Source organism: Varroa jacobsoni, unplaced genomic scaffold (assembly GCF_002532875.2).
Source record: "Varroa jacobsoni isolate VJ856 unplaced genomic scaffold, vjacob_1.0 scaffold_159, whole genome shotgun sequence".
Lineage (NCBI taxonomy): Eukaryota > Metazoa > Arthropoda > Arachnida > Mesostigmata > Varroidae > Varroa > Varroa jacobsoni.
This window is the reverse complement of record NW_019213061.1, coordinates 55,751-72,557: the sequence shown is the minus strand read 5'-3', so window position 1 is coordinate 72,557 and position 16,807 is coordinate 55,751. Positions and strand designations below refer to the sequence as shown.

The 16,807-nt window shown below is 40.1% G+C and overlaps 1 protein-coding gene across 1 annotated transcript in view; it reads right to left on the bottom strand.

The window, feature by feature from the left end:
• Positions 1-15,735, bottom strand: part of LOC111270380 (cell adhesion molecule Dscam1) — a 185,641-nt gene extending 169,906 nt beyond the window's left edge. The window contains exons 1-2 of the mRNA XM_086972474.1: positions 14,436-15,735; positions 12,489-12,761 (exon numbers count right to left, since the gene is read on the bottom strand). Coding sequence (XP_086828600.1) covers positions 12,489-12,761; positions 14,436-14,556 — 394 coding nt within the window. The 5' untranslated portion in view covers positions 14,557-15,735. The remainder of the gene's footprint in view (positions 1-12,488; positions 12,762-14,435) is intronic.
• Between the last annotated feature and the right edge of the window lie 1,072 nt (positions 15,736-16,807).

Below are 16,807 nucleotides of genomic sequence, written 5' to 3'. Positions count from 1 at the left end.
TCTTTCCAGCTTTGAAACCAAACCCGTAACGCTCCTTCTAAACTTCGCTGTCATTGATATATGTAGTCATGGCAGTGGTGAGTCGCGAAAAGCACCCAGATACGCAGGGTTACTACGTACGTAGCCAGATACGTACGCTACTGGTAACGAGTAGCTAATTAGTATTGCATATAACGGCTGAAGGTTGTAGCAGTTGTATATATGTCAGCAGATGAACTTAATCGAAGGTCTGAGTCGCTTTTGCCTGTTCCAGTCGTCAGTAAGTTTGGGGATGGCCAACAGCGTAAGCTAGTCGGCGTTCATTAGATACAGGATAGACGTGCACAATTGAATCGCATGTTATTGCACGTTTTTTTTTTACCTACAGCCGAGTATCTGTGCAAAAGTCCTTAAAAGTTACAGTATTCCGATTCAATTGAGGCCGTTTTGCTGAGCATCGATGGCTCAGATTCGTTATTATCCCATTGATGATTTACAATATAATTTTAATTGGTTTTCTTTTTCGAGAACACTCTCCATGTCAGTTTTATTCAACGTGTGCCCTATTTGTCATTTATTCCTTTTAGGAACATTCGGCCTATATCCTAGTTTGCTCACGATGACGCTCCGCACGGTATTTTCTACTAGTTTGCTTTCTAGTCTAGGCTCGATTGGAACTGTATACGGGGCCCGCGAGGCTTTAAACCCTTCGCTTAAATCCTCAGGTCACTTATCAATGAAAACTAAAGGAAAAAATTTATTCCGATAAATACTGGTGATGTATATTGTCTATCGCAGAGACAGTCATTATCAGGTAATGATTGTTTTGCGGATTTGCCAACGAGGAATGGCAGTACTATTTCGCCTAGTATAAACGTCAATTAAGAAAACCTTCTCTGTGCAAAAATTCGTTGCATACATTCATGAGTCACGTCGACAATGGATTTAAGATGTAAGGCACAACGTATGGAAACAAGATTAGGCTAAACTACAAGACCGTGCCTTGCATCTGGTAATGTTCAAATATACTGAATTTGACCTGTTTACTTAGCCTGGGACAATACTGCAGCAACGCAGCTCTGTCATCGCTTGTCACTAAAAAACCTACATTGGTAAATACAGTCGCACCTCACAGTGTTACAATGTATCTTTGAAGATGACGGCCTTCGCCGATGGGGGGAAGATAAAAACTGTGCTAGGGTAATTCATAAGAGACGTCGTTCGCATTTCCGACACTCTCGCCAACATGGCATGTTATAACAGATGGACAAATTTTCCATATGTAACACAATAGACGATTAAATTAAGAGTGCAGGCGAGGGGGAGGGGCGAGGGGGGAGGGGGAAGTTTTGAGCAATCAGAGGGCTAGGGCATAGTCGCGTGTAGTTAGTCATCCGATTTTTTTTTCGTCTTATATAAATATAAGCAAAAAATGAATTAATGGCGGTCAGTAAACGCATCAGGTATGGTAATGATAATAATGGTCTTTAGGGTTTTATCAGTTGTTCAATAATTCTCAAAGCCGGATGGAAAAAGTATAAGGTGGGTTTATTACCCTGGAGCGGGACAGAATTGCTTGTGCTTGTCTATCCGTCAAGACCGAAACTTCTTTACGCAACAGCAATCGACTGGAGTACGCAGAGAATCAAATGAAGCGATTTCAAAGAAAACGTACCGTTCTTTTCCACTGGATTCTATTCTTCCTGTCGCAAAACCTTTAAATTTCTTACTCTAGACTTGCATTTTATAAGCCATGCTAATAAAGGAAAAACATTTTCCCGAGTGTGATTATAGATAAGGAGGATTATGGAAACAGGATCAAGTGCGACCTGTACCCTAACATCACCTGGTTACCATCGCATGCTTTTTATCTATGAAGAAAGCTTCGTTCAATATACCACTTCAGTTCATCCACACTTTTAGGATTGGCCTTACGACCTGCCCCTTCGTACCCTCAGGTGAATCATTACCCGTCCTAGACTTTCTTAAAATTATATTTACACACAAAGCCAGAGGCAAGCCGTAGTTGTAGCCAGCAGCAGTTCACTGCTGTCATACGAAGGGATGATAGTCTCCGTTCGTTCCACCTAAGACAAACAGGCACAATAGATTCGCCCTATTCAGCTTAAGTGTGTTATATTGAAACGGAACGGAAATATCAACAGTTTGACAATTCTGGACAAGGCACGATGATGATGATGATGATAATAAGTGGCTCGAGCCTCTCAAAGCAAGAATTCTCTTCACTCTTTAGATAACTGGCGCCTACATATTGAGTTCGATTGTTTAACTGTATAGCAACGGCTGTTTGAACACGCATCTATTGAGTGCGCGATCTAGCATTAATAGGCCCTTGTTCTTTGTCTATCCTATAGTGGCTAGGAGACGTCTTGGCAAGAAGCTGTAACAATGAACTACTGACTTGATGGCAATGAGCGTAACTGCTTCAAGTTGCTTTGCCACCAAAAATCTGTATATTGTACAACTCCAGTTCCCCTGAATTGTTTGTGGTACAGCTTTAAAATCATTTGAGATTGATTTGTTATTGATGAAGTGCCCTCTTTACAATGAAAATCATAGCTTTGAATAGTGTTTGTTATTTTTGCTTCGTTGAGTTTTTCTAACCAGGCAATATACTCCGTTTTATCTAGACGCCTTTTTGAATTAACTCTATTAATGCCAACTACAGTAGTTAGAAATAACTAAAATTGAACTTTTTAGTAGTATCAGAAGAGAATGGGGTGCGGTGCCAAGTAAAAAAATATCACGTAAGATCATAGCATATCGGAATAAGTCGTATAATATTGGTTGTGCTATAAGAGAAATCTTCTGCCTATCACGCGGTGATCGCCATAAATGACTTTTCTTAAAAATGCGATTTTACGTGATAAACTACGCTCATTAACGTCTTCACGAATCTATCGCGCTGCACTTCGCTAGAGCAAAAGCACCTTTCAGCCAGGTTAAACTGTGAGGTGTATACATAAAATTGAAGCGTTACTGTCAACCGTAGAAGGGCATCTTGGGGTAGACCCGTTGGGCGTCTAGTCATAGTTTTTATTCCTCTTCATGATTTGCTTAGCCGTAGTTCTCACAGAACTATTAGCGACACATATACGGTTGATCGAGTCAAAAGTTGCGGTCTGTTTAGGGGGCCAGCTTCGACTCTATCTCATCATTAAAAATAGATAGAGACGATTCTCTACGAGTTACTATTACCACTGCCGTAGGTGTTCATCGTTCTATGTTGACTTGATTTTGTTGTTTTTTTGAATAAAAAGAGCACTTCCAGAGAGAGTAGTGCTTTGTGTTACAAATAGGGGGGCGTGACAATTTCCAACTTCTGTGTAACCACGGCCGTCGAACGAAATAACTTCTTCTTTCAGCGATAAATAATGACATTGTAAATACTAAGATAATTCTCTTTCGACGAAACTCTTGTAATATTAGTTCGACATGCAGATAATAAAGCACTTCAGATTAAGTTGTTAGTTTCGATTATTTTGAAGTACACTTTCATCGAATTGAAATTTAGCGTCGGTCCGTATTTAGGACAAATCCGACACGTAGGCCTTCGCTAATCAATGCTGGATCTCATCCAAGTAAATTTACAGTAAGCAAATAAGCTTTTTCTATCTTATCGAACAACCGTTCCTATTCGTGTCTTGTCATAACCGTTTCTAACTGTACGGAAGTTCGCTGGAAATCGCACCACTCAACTGGAAATAATTCATTTTGCATGGCACAGAAAGGAAGCTTTACCTGCGACATAACAAACGTAGTTAGTGATTTCGTCTTGGATTTGAAACGGACTGCGTCGTCGCCTCGCGTAACTTACGGTGTAACATTAAAGACTTAAAGGTATAGAAGCAGAGCATCCTGGAGAAAGTTTTCTGAGCCGGCATTGATGACTAGCATCTTCAGTCTACGACTCTTCATCTGGCGCAGCTCTATCCATGAATGTTGTATTGAAAAAGGTTTGTAAATCGGGGTTACGCTAGCAGTACGTATAGAATAAAATACGCAAACTTCTAGGGTTTGCTCATTACGACTACTCTCTATGCCTATGGCCACATTCGTAGCTAATCCATTTCACTATACACAGATGTACTGTTCAATTGAAGATACGTGCTGTAAAATGACAATCTATTGAATTGTAGATAAGTCATAGAAGTGCCACTATTTGCCGTTACAGTTTTTCAATCAGGTCAGTCATTTTATGATTGCTACTGTTTAATCGAATTTGATCGAGTGTTTGGAAACACTATAGCGTTAGATATGTTCTGCGAACTATTATCTAAGTGACAAGTAGCATTCTTGGTTCGTACTGCTACCTTTGACGTAGAGTCTAACTGTGATTCTCGCCGCCGATGCCTGATTTCTGGCTACACAAGTATAATTTCCTGAGTCAGTCACTTCTGTTCGACGAATCGTTAGTTTCGATCCTGTTTCATCGCTGTTTACCGCAATCCTTTGGGATGGATTGACAACATGTCCATCCTTTAGCCAGGAGAACGAAACCTCCTCTCCCTCGATAATCGAGCAATGTAAGGATGAAGTTTTCCCTCGCAAGGCATCTTTTTCCTCTAAGGATCTATCGAGTGTTATTCGACCATCGGCATACACAGATCGCACCGAACACAAATACAGTAAGGCTCTGAGTAGCGAATAAACCAAGCAACGATGCCTCATTGTTTCACTATCTTCAAATCTTTAATTTAAAAACTGCGCTGTGGAAATTCACGTTTGTGCTCTACTGTGTTTGCATTTCAGTGCTCGCGCGTTCTCAGCTCAACTCTTCAGACTGCGGCTGACGAAGCCCTGTTCCCATTAACTCAAGGCTGGCCAGCGAGAGTACGGTGGCAAATTTTGAACGAGATCGGACCATCCTGTGAGTGGGCTCGTTGAATTTTCCAGAAAAGCAACCTGGAACTTCAGTAGTTGTCTTGTAGAAAATAGCCACTCGGTAAATACATACATGGCAGATAGCTCAAACGAAAGTGGCTTTCGATACCTACGTTATCTCGAATCGGCGTGCACGCTCAAATCGATGTCGAGATTATCGTGCTATAGAAACAATATCGTCGTATGAAATAATTGTTTTTTAAAGTAAAATTATTTCATAAGGAAAGATTGAGAAACTCGAGCTGCCATTTTCTAAGATGTACCTCTATAAATCATACAGTCAAATGTATAGTAACCTACTGATCGAAACGGTATGAGTGGCTTCGTCCATCATGGCGCCCTTCATTTATAATACATACGAGCCCGTAAAAAGCGAAATTTAGAAAGAAGCTCAGCGTGCGTTATTGAGTTTTTATTCTTGCGACTACACAAGTTGTAATAGTAAACATTTAATAGTTCTTGCTTTTTTTTTAGATTCTCCGCTTTTTTCTCTACCGAAGTGGAAACAGATAGTCATCATTTTCACACCCATTCTTGGTCGTAGCGGCGGTCGCGTCTAACTCTTGGGTAAACGAATCATTTTTGGGCATTCGAAAGGCGGTGACATTAGAAACGACCGATCTGTCGCCCGTTAGGCATTCCTGTTATATTATTATTCTCATACAACATCAGATATACAAATAGGATGTCTCTGATGATGCACTCTTCCAGTTCGTGGACGTTTCCTTTGAATTATACCGTGTTCCTATCATCAAGCACACTTCTGACTGAATCTTTAGCCCCTCGTAGCTTTCGAATTCCGCCCAAAAGTCAAAGAACCTCACTAAAAGGTAACGCACGGTGTAAACGGCAAGCGAACGAAGATCAAGAAAAACACCATTTAAATCGTTCGGATCATCTAAACAAACACAAAACTAAATGATGTTTTTAAGCCCGCGGTTTCTTCAACTGACACGAGTCCAGGGCGGCCAGACGCAGAGGACGCCAATGTGCCGCACTACACTGCACGGTAAGCTATTATTATATACATACATACTGGCCGACTGAGTAGTTGGCAATGGGTCGTCAGTTCCGAAATGGCTATTCACTCTGAGATTTTCTTTTGATTTCATTTTGATATCGACAGTTTGCGTCCGCAGCCTCTTTCGCAAAAGATGATATTGCAAATTGTCTCTAGTGGCCCTCAGGATTCAAAAAAAAAAAAAAAAAACAAGTAGTCATATGAGCACAAAGCCTGACGATCATTTGGGACCCACCGCAGCGCAATCGTGCGCGTTAAAGTTCGTTTATGATTGCAGGTGTGCATGTGTCTCAATTGATTCAGAACAATAACCGTTTTTATCTTGCCTTTATTCTAGCAGTAAAGTTTTTATATTATATATCTACATTACTTGGAGATACTTGTTGCCATTTTACTAATATACGTCGCGATAATTTAATATATATGGATTTCCAATTAGGCGATCTTTGTATATTAATAACGCTTCTAATTAAATCGATCGAGGATGTATCATATAAAGGATCAGCCATTCATGCTACCGAAATGCCAAAAAAACCCGCCGTTTGTTAGAATTTCGCTCGTACAATGGTGCTTGATGAACTGACCAAACCCAAACAAACTTAACGATAGATAGAAGCAAAGAACAAAACTAACCTTCAATTATGAGCTCGACAATGACTCGATCAGTCGACACATCGTTTCTAGCGACACACGTATACACGCCACTGTCCGAAGAGGTGACTTTTTTCAGGGTCACCTTTGAACTTGTTTCGTCCGTGTAAATAGTGATTCCGCTAGATCTAGCGATGTTTAGAATGGCATTATCCTTTAGCCATGAAAATCTCACATCGTCACCTTCGATCAAGGAACACAGTAAAGTAACTTGCGTCCCGCTCTTTGCGACTTTCCTGGAGGAAACAGAGTCCAACCTAATTACTTCGGTGCATTCGCTCACAAGCGTAAAATAGCATATTGTAGAGACAATATATATAAACGAGCTCCATACACTTAAGCGAAGACAAATCATTGCTGGGTGTTCCTTCAGTATCGTATGTCGAATACGAGCTCACACTACAACCCGAATTAGACCCAATTTCGCCGGGCAAATTAGGACAGTTTTGTCTCTTCCTCTACAGTTGTATCGAGAGAGCTCGGATCAGCTCGTTAGCCTTGTTCCCGGGACACTTACTAGTGGCATTCAGATTACCGCGGCATAAATCAAAAGTGCCCTCCGATGTCAAGGATGAAAACAGTACAAAATTGTACTTTAAGATGACGTCAACAAAAGAGACCAGAAAAACGTTTCACTAGACTTATTTCATTTTGCTAAACGTTAAAATTTCGATCCCGCCAGAGCAAATAAGCTTCTGTAGGGTTTCTAGCTAACCAAAGCATCTACACCTAATAATCGGCTATGCAGGTTGGAGTTCACTTTTTGCAGTTGGCTAAAACGAAAAGAGGCTATATTATCAAAATCATAAGGCAACCCTGCTCGTAGCCTATATATAACAGAAGGGTTGCTTAGTCCGTTCTGATTAGGCAACAATTTTGATGGTCGTCTCTTCTCACACGATGTTCCCTGTATTGTTTTGGATAAGTAATATTTAATTGATATTTAACTATAAATCTATGTACGCTCGAGACAACAGGTGTGATGTTACGTTTACAAGGTCTACTTTACACTATAAGATGTAAATTCACTAAGGTGAAAAGTTAATAAGTTTATTATATATTTCTAACTATCTGAATGCATTCTACAACTTGTACATATGTCTAGATACATTAGTTAGTTTATATTCACGATAAACAAAAATAAATCAATGTTACAAATTGAACCGTTTATGAAATGGCATACGGCATAATGGCTTACGTCGTCGGCATTTTGCAAATGGAATGCATCGCAAGCTTTGCTTCGCAACAGATTATAATTATTATTATATTATAGTACAATATTTTATTTAATTCGTAACAAATAGCGTGATTCGACCTACTTCTTCAAAAAAATCTAAACTACTAGTTTTTTTTTTTTTTTTTTTATAGATGCTCCTAATATATGGTAAAATCAGTTAGAAAATACTGAATGGGGTTTTCGCAAGCAATTTGTCAACAGTTTACCTTCGACGACTAGATGCACAGTTAATCTCGCTGCTGCAGCTCTATTTCTCGCAGTACAGGTATAGTTTCCAGAATCGGCACTTTCCGCCTTTCGAATCGCCAGTCTCGACCCAGTTTCATCACTAAGGATAGTTATTCTTGCCGATGAATTGATAATAGAACCGTCTTTCAGCCACGAAAATTGTACATTTTCGCCTTCTGCCACTGTACAACCAAGCGAAGTTGTCTTGCCGTGTTTTGCCAATTTGTACTGTGACACCGGCTGTTCAAGTACGATACCGTTTGCATCAGCACTTAGGATGCCAATCGTATTGGCCATAAGAACTGCGTACACTATAGCTTCCCAGCATAAGTGGTCTACCGAAGGTAAACATCGTTTTTTAGAACATAGTATTGAATATTTGCGAGACATCATATGCAACAGCGTGTCACGTAAATAAAGCACGTGTAATGAAGTTTCACAGAAGGTAGAGCGCTTCTTCGAAACAAGTGATTTTATTGCTAGTAGAAGTAGATTCAACGTCGCCGAGCTTCAAGTCGTTTGCCTTGTCGGAGTCTATGTCTTGCAAAGGCTCAAATAAGGGTTGTACTCTCGTTTACAGTGCACGAGCGCATCGTTTCCATAGGTAGCGCCACTATTTAAATCGTGCAGCAATTTACGAGTGTTTGAGGCGAACTTTTACCCATTAGTAACTACTTCTTGAGAATCAAACAATATCCGTTAAGAAACCAGAGTACTAGGATACGTCAGGGTATTAAAAATGATTGAGTAATGTGTGCAGGTTTGAACGAAAGCCGACTGCGCTGTGTCTCTGGTATCTCCGTTTGCCTTATGTTTGGAACCATAATGATAATCGTTTCCGTAACTGAATTTATTTCTCAGATACTACAGTCCGATCGATTTGACTATTTTTGTCTCCACGCAACGCGAAAATCTGCCCCCTAGTAAAACTGTGTTCGCTAAAACACTCAGTATATATTGCATCTTTATATCCTGGACATGATACCGATTAAAATACTAACCGAAGTACTGATTATAATTATTTACAGTTGAGCGTTTTCGTTCTTTCTTTCTTCTTACCATAAAAAAATGTACGCTTTTTAGTTCTGGTATAGCTTTTAACTAGGGAGACCCGGATAAACAGTGGTTTTTCATAGATTTTAAGGTATTGTTTATCCGATGATATGAGGTTTGACAGAAGCAGCTATTTCACAAAATAGTGTGGCTTCACAAACACAATATATTGTGTTTGTACTCATGATCAATGAGCCGATACATTACTGCGCCCACGTATTATCATCGTTGCGTTACACTGCCCTAGGTTCTAGGAAAACACTTTTTTTTTTTTAGTCGAAATGGAAAATTATCACTTTCGCATTCTGATAATATCGCATTAAACGTAAGCAGAATAGATAATGTCTAAATGGCCGTTCGATCTACGCACTTAAGTTAATAGTCATGGTTGAATTAGTTCAACTTTAATGAGGTGATTTCAAGCGTTGCTGTAGGAAGCAACGGCATATTTCCAGGTAAACGGGTTACCGCACAGCGAATAGCAAAACACCATTGACTCTTATCAACAAACATCGTTAATATCTGATGGGGTCCCTTCTAGTGACCCCTTGCTCCTGCCATTTTTGACGACAGCATCACAGGTACATCTATAAGAGCACTGAGGCATAGAACCATAATGAAATCTATCCTTAATCGTTTACATCCAACGCTAGTAAGACCATCGTCGCACACCCACGTATAGACATAATGTACACCCTTGAACTCACATACACAATTTGCCTTTTATGCATAGCTTATCAGGCTGGAATTCTATCATTATTCGCGCGCAATTGCTTTATCGGCGCAGCCACGATGATAAGAAACACTCATAGTACGAGTGATATATATATATAATGCGAGATAAAATAGTAAATACAAAGACAGCGTGTCGGATTTTTTGATCACTTCATCTGCCTTCTCTATACTTTTTTTTCGTTTCGGCATCCTCTCAGCTTCCGCTGCTGTCGCCATGATGAATGCCGTCATTTTGATCGATGTCGATGATGATGTTGTTGCTATTATTATCATCACCATGCTACGTTGTCGTCCGGCAGACAATCGACCAGCATGGAAATAAATGAAGCGAATAGAGGATAATGGGGAATACATTGAATTGGTTGTTATAACGGCAAACAGTGGTATGGTTTAGGCAAGGGCTTTTGGCGGTAGGGGGAGGTGACAGGCGAGAAAAATATATGTGAGAGTCAAGCTGTTTCCGGTAAAGTTGATGCGAGCTATACCATCTGACTCAACGTGGGGCGACGTCAGATTCGAATGTGCCGTCGCTGCTACGCAATTGAGACGATTTGTCCGTACGCCTTTTTACATCTGAATTTCCCCAGTCTTCTGGTTATACGGTTTAGCTTTTTTGCTCTAGACATCCTGTTTTGTCTGTAGGCAAATTAGCTGACAATGGTAGCGGGCGGAAGCCGCAGTGTCATCCGTAAACAATTATACCGGCGCAACTATAAGGTCGTAGCAAAGGGGGGACAATGATAGAGATAAAAGAAAGTTAGCGATCAGTTTCAGCACTTGGACTCAAAGGACCTGGATGACAGGGCTTCGGGAGGAAACAATACGTACGAAAAAGTAATATCTCAAGTGAACCAGAATCGTTCTCGATGATGTTTCTCTATCGGCACCTGATTACTATCATAGTACGGTATAGCACTAAGCTGTTTATGTATTACATCATGCTTCGAAGCTTCGTTTTGCTTAGGCCTGCAGAGTAACTTAAATCAACTTCTCAAACGAGCGTTTACTGAACAGGTTTGTTGATAACAGTATGTGCTTACTTCTATTTCCGAGTTAAAAATAAATGACACATATATTCGATACCATCATCTATTCACACATTGCCGGACGCACAATGTAAATAACTTCATTGTAACTTTCTAATAAAAAGTATATTAATTGTGTTAACTTTTTCTAACGTATAGAAGGAAAGACATAAAAATAAATTTAAATCAAAATAAATGCTAAAAAAAAAACGACAACCAATATGCAGATACTTGTCAGCAGCGATCACATCCTTTTGTCGTACTTATCTCCGTTGGTAATTATGGATATTTATGGACCTCATTCTCATAAAAATCAACAAGGTCACTAACTAAGCTATAGAAAGAGCTTCAGCTTCGAACAACGAAGAACTCTTCTATTTACAACATCTCAATATGATACGACGGAGCGTTAAGTCGGAAGAGGTCAGCCAGCGTGTTTCTATCCAGGTAAACAGAGGGCGCGTAATTTTATGCCATACACAGATACTATTGCTACTATTGTAAGATGTATTCGTAGACAAAAATGTAACTAAAAGTAACGCCGTGTTAGAATCAACAAGGCGGAAGTATAAAGTTACCCCACATCCTCCTTACTGGGAAATGACGAGTTCAAGAAAATGAATGAAACTTCCAGAAAATGTGATTAATCCTATGACCTCTTACATCTTACAAACTACCAAAAACAGAAATATTGTTTCTTGACAATACACACAATTGTTTGTTGTTCTCCACTTCCAGCACGATCCTGCTGTAGAGATTAATCAATATCCAGTAATTACACCGAAAAAAAGAGACATCACGTAAAGGTATCACGTAATAGTATACACGGTGTCATAACGTGGAATAAATGGAATCACCGTTTGCCGCACGTTCGTGGTAAAAGAACAACATCGAATTTTACTACCTTCCACGCTCCTTGTGCTGGCGCCAAGATCAAGCAACCAGGCAAAGGACTGCTCAAAGACTGCCGATGTAAACACAGCTCACATGTTATGCCAGTAAAATATTTACTGCTTCTGTTAGTTAATATATCGCTGACTATAGTAAAGTACGCTATTTCGACCAAGTTCAAACTGCTATTTTCTAAATGTTTCAAGGGGAGGCAATGAAAACATTGATGAACAAGCTGAACTAATGTTGGCCACGGGAAACGCCAGACGCGGAACTGTTGGCAAATATATGATATGCAGGATAATGAATATATGAACATCTACACTATGAGAGAGAAGATTGACGTGTTCCATTGTGTTTGGTATTTACGGTCAGAACTTTGACAACACGGTACCCGTGTGCGACATACGTCAAAGTTAAAATTCGCTAAACGATGTTTCAACAGGTTCCAATCTGGTATAAGTCCTATATTATAGGCAGAACTGTGCGTGAATTTTTTTATGTGTATACAGTGCGATAATTGGGGATTTCTCAACGTTGTGAAGCGTTATAGAATTAAGCTGGTTGTGAAAAATCAGCAAGACAGAACATTAATTATAATGAGGCCTCGATGTGTTGTTGGAAGCTGTGCATTTTATGATATGTTTGGCAAAAATATAACTTTCAGGAATTCTACGTTTGGCTGTAATTTTCTGCAATGTACAATAGCGTCTATGTTATACAAACTTACGCTGGATATTAACGAAAGTCGTTGAACACTTACCGCTCACAATAAGCTTGGCTGAAACGCTGGCTGACGAAATGGCGTTGGTGGCGGTGCAAGTGTATTTCCCGGCATCTTTTCGAGCGATATTTCGTACGCTTAAGATGCTTGTGACATCTTCGGTTCGGATGCGTGCCCGAGAGCCCTGAATAGGCGCCCCGTCTTTTTCCCAGGAGAATGCGACATTTGAGCCCTCGAGGGCTGAGCAAAATATTTGGAAGCGGGAACCGATGGGTCGCTCGGAAGAAGCCATGCGATCGAGCACGATCACTTCTGAAAATAGCGCTCCAATCCATTAAATCAGTGTCGTACTATTCAGGCAGTGGGTAACTTGCTTGTAACGTAAAAGCGAAGGTAACTAGACCTCATCATTGGCCTGGACCCGTAAAAATAACTTACGTTCGGGGTAAAATATAACTACTCCAATTTATCTGAGTGAAAGGGCTTTTGCTGAATATAAGCGATCCAACTTTTGTTATTTTTGTAGAAAGAATCTTACGAAATCATCATATTTGTAGTGTGTAATAGAAACCTGTATACTGGAGAAGAGCGGGGACGCGAGGAGGGAACATCGCTATTTTTGTTCGGCTTTTGTAGTTGAACTTGTTTCGATTGTTGAGTAACTTATTTAAACTTAAAAAATAACTCAAATTAGTCAATCGTATTTGTACAGTAAAACTTAGAAGTTCATAGTACATAAGTAGCTCGATCAGATTATATGAGGTGCTATAAGATATGCACCACTATATGAAATTGAAGTTCTGTATTAAGTTACGCATAAGGCTTCACTAGAAAAAATTAAATAAAAAAGATGACAATTAATGAATACACGTTGTTAGCCCTTCACTGATCTTTTTATTCAGATAGCGATGCGCATTTTATAAATAAATTGATATGATTTGGAATAAATTGTCTAACAGAAATCTCGATTTACTACGTTGCTTTACGTTACGGCTAAATAAATAGAAGCCACTAAGTATTAGAGTGCTTGTGGTTAGTTCAAATAAGCCCGTACCATTCTGAAGCCTATTGATAATGAACGTTACGTCAATCATTGTCAGAAATCGTATTCTAGACTGGCTATTTTTTTCCATAATTAGTAAGGAAACGCATTCATTACATTGAAAGAAAACTTCCCGGCAAAAGAAGCTTTGGTTACCGGGGTATCTTACATACGTTCAAGTTACCGGGAACTAAGATAGTCAGGGCGATCACATACCTTGGAATACATTTTAATATTGAGCTCGAAAAAAGTTGCGAAGATTTAATCTTTACATAAAAAGATATACATATATTGAACAATTGCGCTGGTTATCTCTGTTCGATGTATAGGCAATCTCAATCGGAACTAATCAGCCGACAGGGTTTTCAAGCTGTAACCACGCAAGGCTGTAGGGTCATTTTGTCTCCGTTTTTGTTTTATAAATGGCCGTAACACATTAACTTAAAACTATCAGGGATAATTTTGCAAGCAACCTAGATACTGGTAGATTTTATAAAACTTTAAATAAGATCGCATTTTTTTAATGAACTTTTTTCCTTCTTTTTATGTAAGGGTCTCTTTGAAATCAGCTTATAGTTTAAGGAACGCAGATCATGATTTTTAGGTACATGTTTCCCGTCCTGGTACGAGTGCCCATTAGCTAATTTACAATTTCAGTTGAAGCAATAAACTCCCAGTAAACTCAGGCCTAAATAACGCAACATAGGATATAACAGGTATGTACAGGAAAGTATTCCCTTATCCTCAACTTAACAAAGTTCGTACCTTAGTCGGCCAGTGAATGCTCCAATCAAATATATATATATATACCTGCATCGAAAACGAACTGCATTGTCAGATGGACATTATAAGCCGCAAGATATGTTTACAAAACGATAAAACACCGCTCTGCTGTTTTGTTACGATTATCGTTTATATTTTCCACATCGGACATGCCTGCATACCTTCACGTGTTGCAGCCGTAGACGCTGATGCCGCTGTCAGGAGAAAACCGAAGAAACATCTAACCCACATCCCTGCCAGCTTGGGAAACTTATTTAATCCAAAAAACGATGATAAGTTCATGACTACGATCAGCTTACGCACTAAAGTGTCGAGCCTCACGCTTTATAAACGTCCGCATATATTTTCGCAATGACAAAGTTGGTAACCGATTGGGAACGGTGAGCGGGTCACCTTATTAGATAAGAAACCAATTACCAACCCTGTAAGCACTTGTTATTGTTACAGGCAGATATGTCCGATTGCACTAATTGTTCACCATTATATCCACCTTGATCAGAGTTCTTTCCATGTAGAGTTTTGCGATAGAGGTATATACACAGAAGTAGCAGTGCTTTCCAGTAGTCTGTCTTCAAGAGTTAATGTCTTCGTCCGATTGCAGTCATTCCTTCGAATCGGAGCCGCTATGCCTTGTACCTCGCACGGACTATAGGTTTCACTGAATTACCTAAGCGCAGGACTACAATCTTAGTTCTTGCGGTTTCTTTTATTATTACGACCAGCGTACCGTCCCGTACGATATAGACGGTAACGCAGAGGCTGGCGGCGAGTGTGCTCCAGTACGCGACAGTTGAATAGTAGCCGCGCAAATGTCTTCTTAACCAATCAACACTCCAAATAAATACCGCCAATTGGACAACCGCTGAATCAAAACATTTCATTCACCGCTCGATCACTATTTCACTCTAAGACGTACGTCTCCTAATTTTTCCTTCTGCTCTATCTGGTCACTTCTCGTCATCTAGCGAGAAACTATAAAGAGATCCAGTTTGACAATGTTCGACCCAATCAGCTGTCAAAAGATCATGATCGTATCATCACCCGATTGGCAACCGGTGTCAATGTTGACTCTGCCCGGTGAAAAACTTGTGGACTAAATATGGCAGAGTGACTGCCTCTACCCTCACATCGTTACCCTTTACTGTGTATGTATCCGTGAGTTTAATTAATTTCAGATAGAAATTAACTGTGAGAATTGATTGTCACAATGAAGATGTGGCGTTATTCATTCAGACGAAAATCAGCGCGTTTTTTGCTTCTTGTTGATGAGGCAATAGATGCTGAACCAGGCATTCGGTGGTGTCGCAGATACTAGTCGTCGTGACCGGTGCGGGCGGACGCGATGAGGTCTTCCTCGAGGGAAACACATGCGCAGGGTAACAAAAGAAAGAGACAGAGGGATGACTGTCACCGGTGCTGTTTCGACCAAGCGCGCGGAGAAAGAAGCGCCACTTCTGGTATCGCCGTCGTGGGAGAGGCGAAACCGTGACGGCAGCCGTCACAACGTCAAGTAAACTGTTCGGCGCCATCTACTTAGTTTCCTGCTGCTAGCGCGAGAGTTATCGCTGCTACATTGAGGTACTTGTTTATAAAACGAACGAGTTAATACGGAAAACAATCAACGACGTCTAGCTAATCTAGTGCACTAACTATGCGATAGATATTAGAAAGATGGTCGCGTTTTGTCGTTTACGAGCTAGACGTGAATTAGCAGTTTAAGAAGTTACTTTTCAAACAAGTACTGCTTACGGGCTAGATGGTTTGGTGGGACACAACGAAAAGTGCTTACAGCATGCAGGATTAAGACCTGTTATCCTAATCCATTAAGATTTTTAATAAAATTCATTCAGGATATCTATCCGGTAATTACTGTGGTCTCTTTCTCAGGATAGAGTCACTCAGATTGCAAGATTATAAAAACGGCTGCTATTAGTGGCAATTAAGAACGGTCGGTTCCGGAGAAACCTACCAAAAAAAAACGGTAACTCATTCCACTCGTCCATCGTGGGATGAGTGCGACGTTCATTACTGGACACCGTGAAACGGAACCAATAATTCACAATGACAGTTTGATTAGATAACAAGCACCCTGCCCGTACATTCGGACGTACCCTATATTATGGCGCAGAGTTGAATCTACAGTAAGCTATTTTTATAACGGCACCATTTGGGAATCAGCAACTAGGATTGATAAATAACGCCTAAATATAACAATCAGGCCCTTAACTGCAAAGTTGTAACGCGTTGCTTTGCTAAACTTAAAAACATCTGAGGTAACCTAGGTTCATAACAGAACGTAAACAAGCCATGCGTCCTTCTTGGGGTCAGCCATTCGAAATGATTCCTAGTATTTTAAGCCAAACGAAAGCTTAAAAAGCATGCAAGCTATACATTTTAGTAATACGAAAAAATGTGCAAGTAGAAGAACCTGCTTGGCATTGAGAGCCTTGTCAGATTGGGTTAAAAAGAAGCTCTCAGCTGTTGTTCGCTAAAGCCGCATCCGTGACCGTATCAGGCTCTCCCTGCTGCCTGT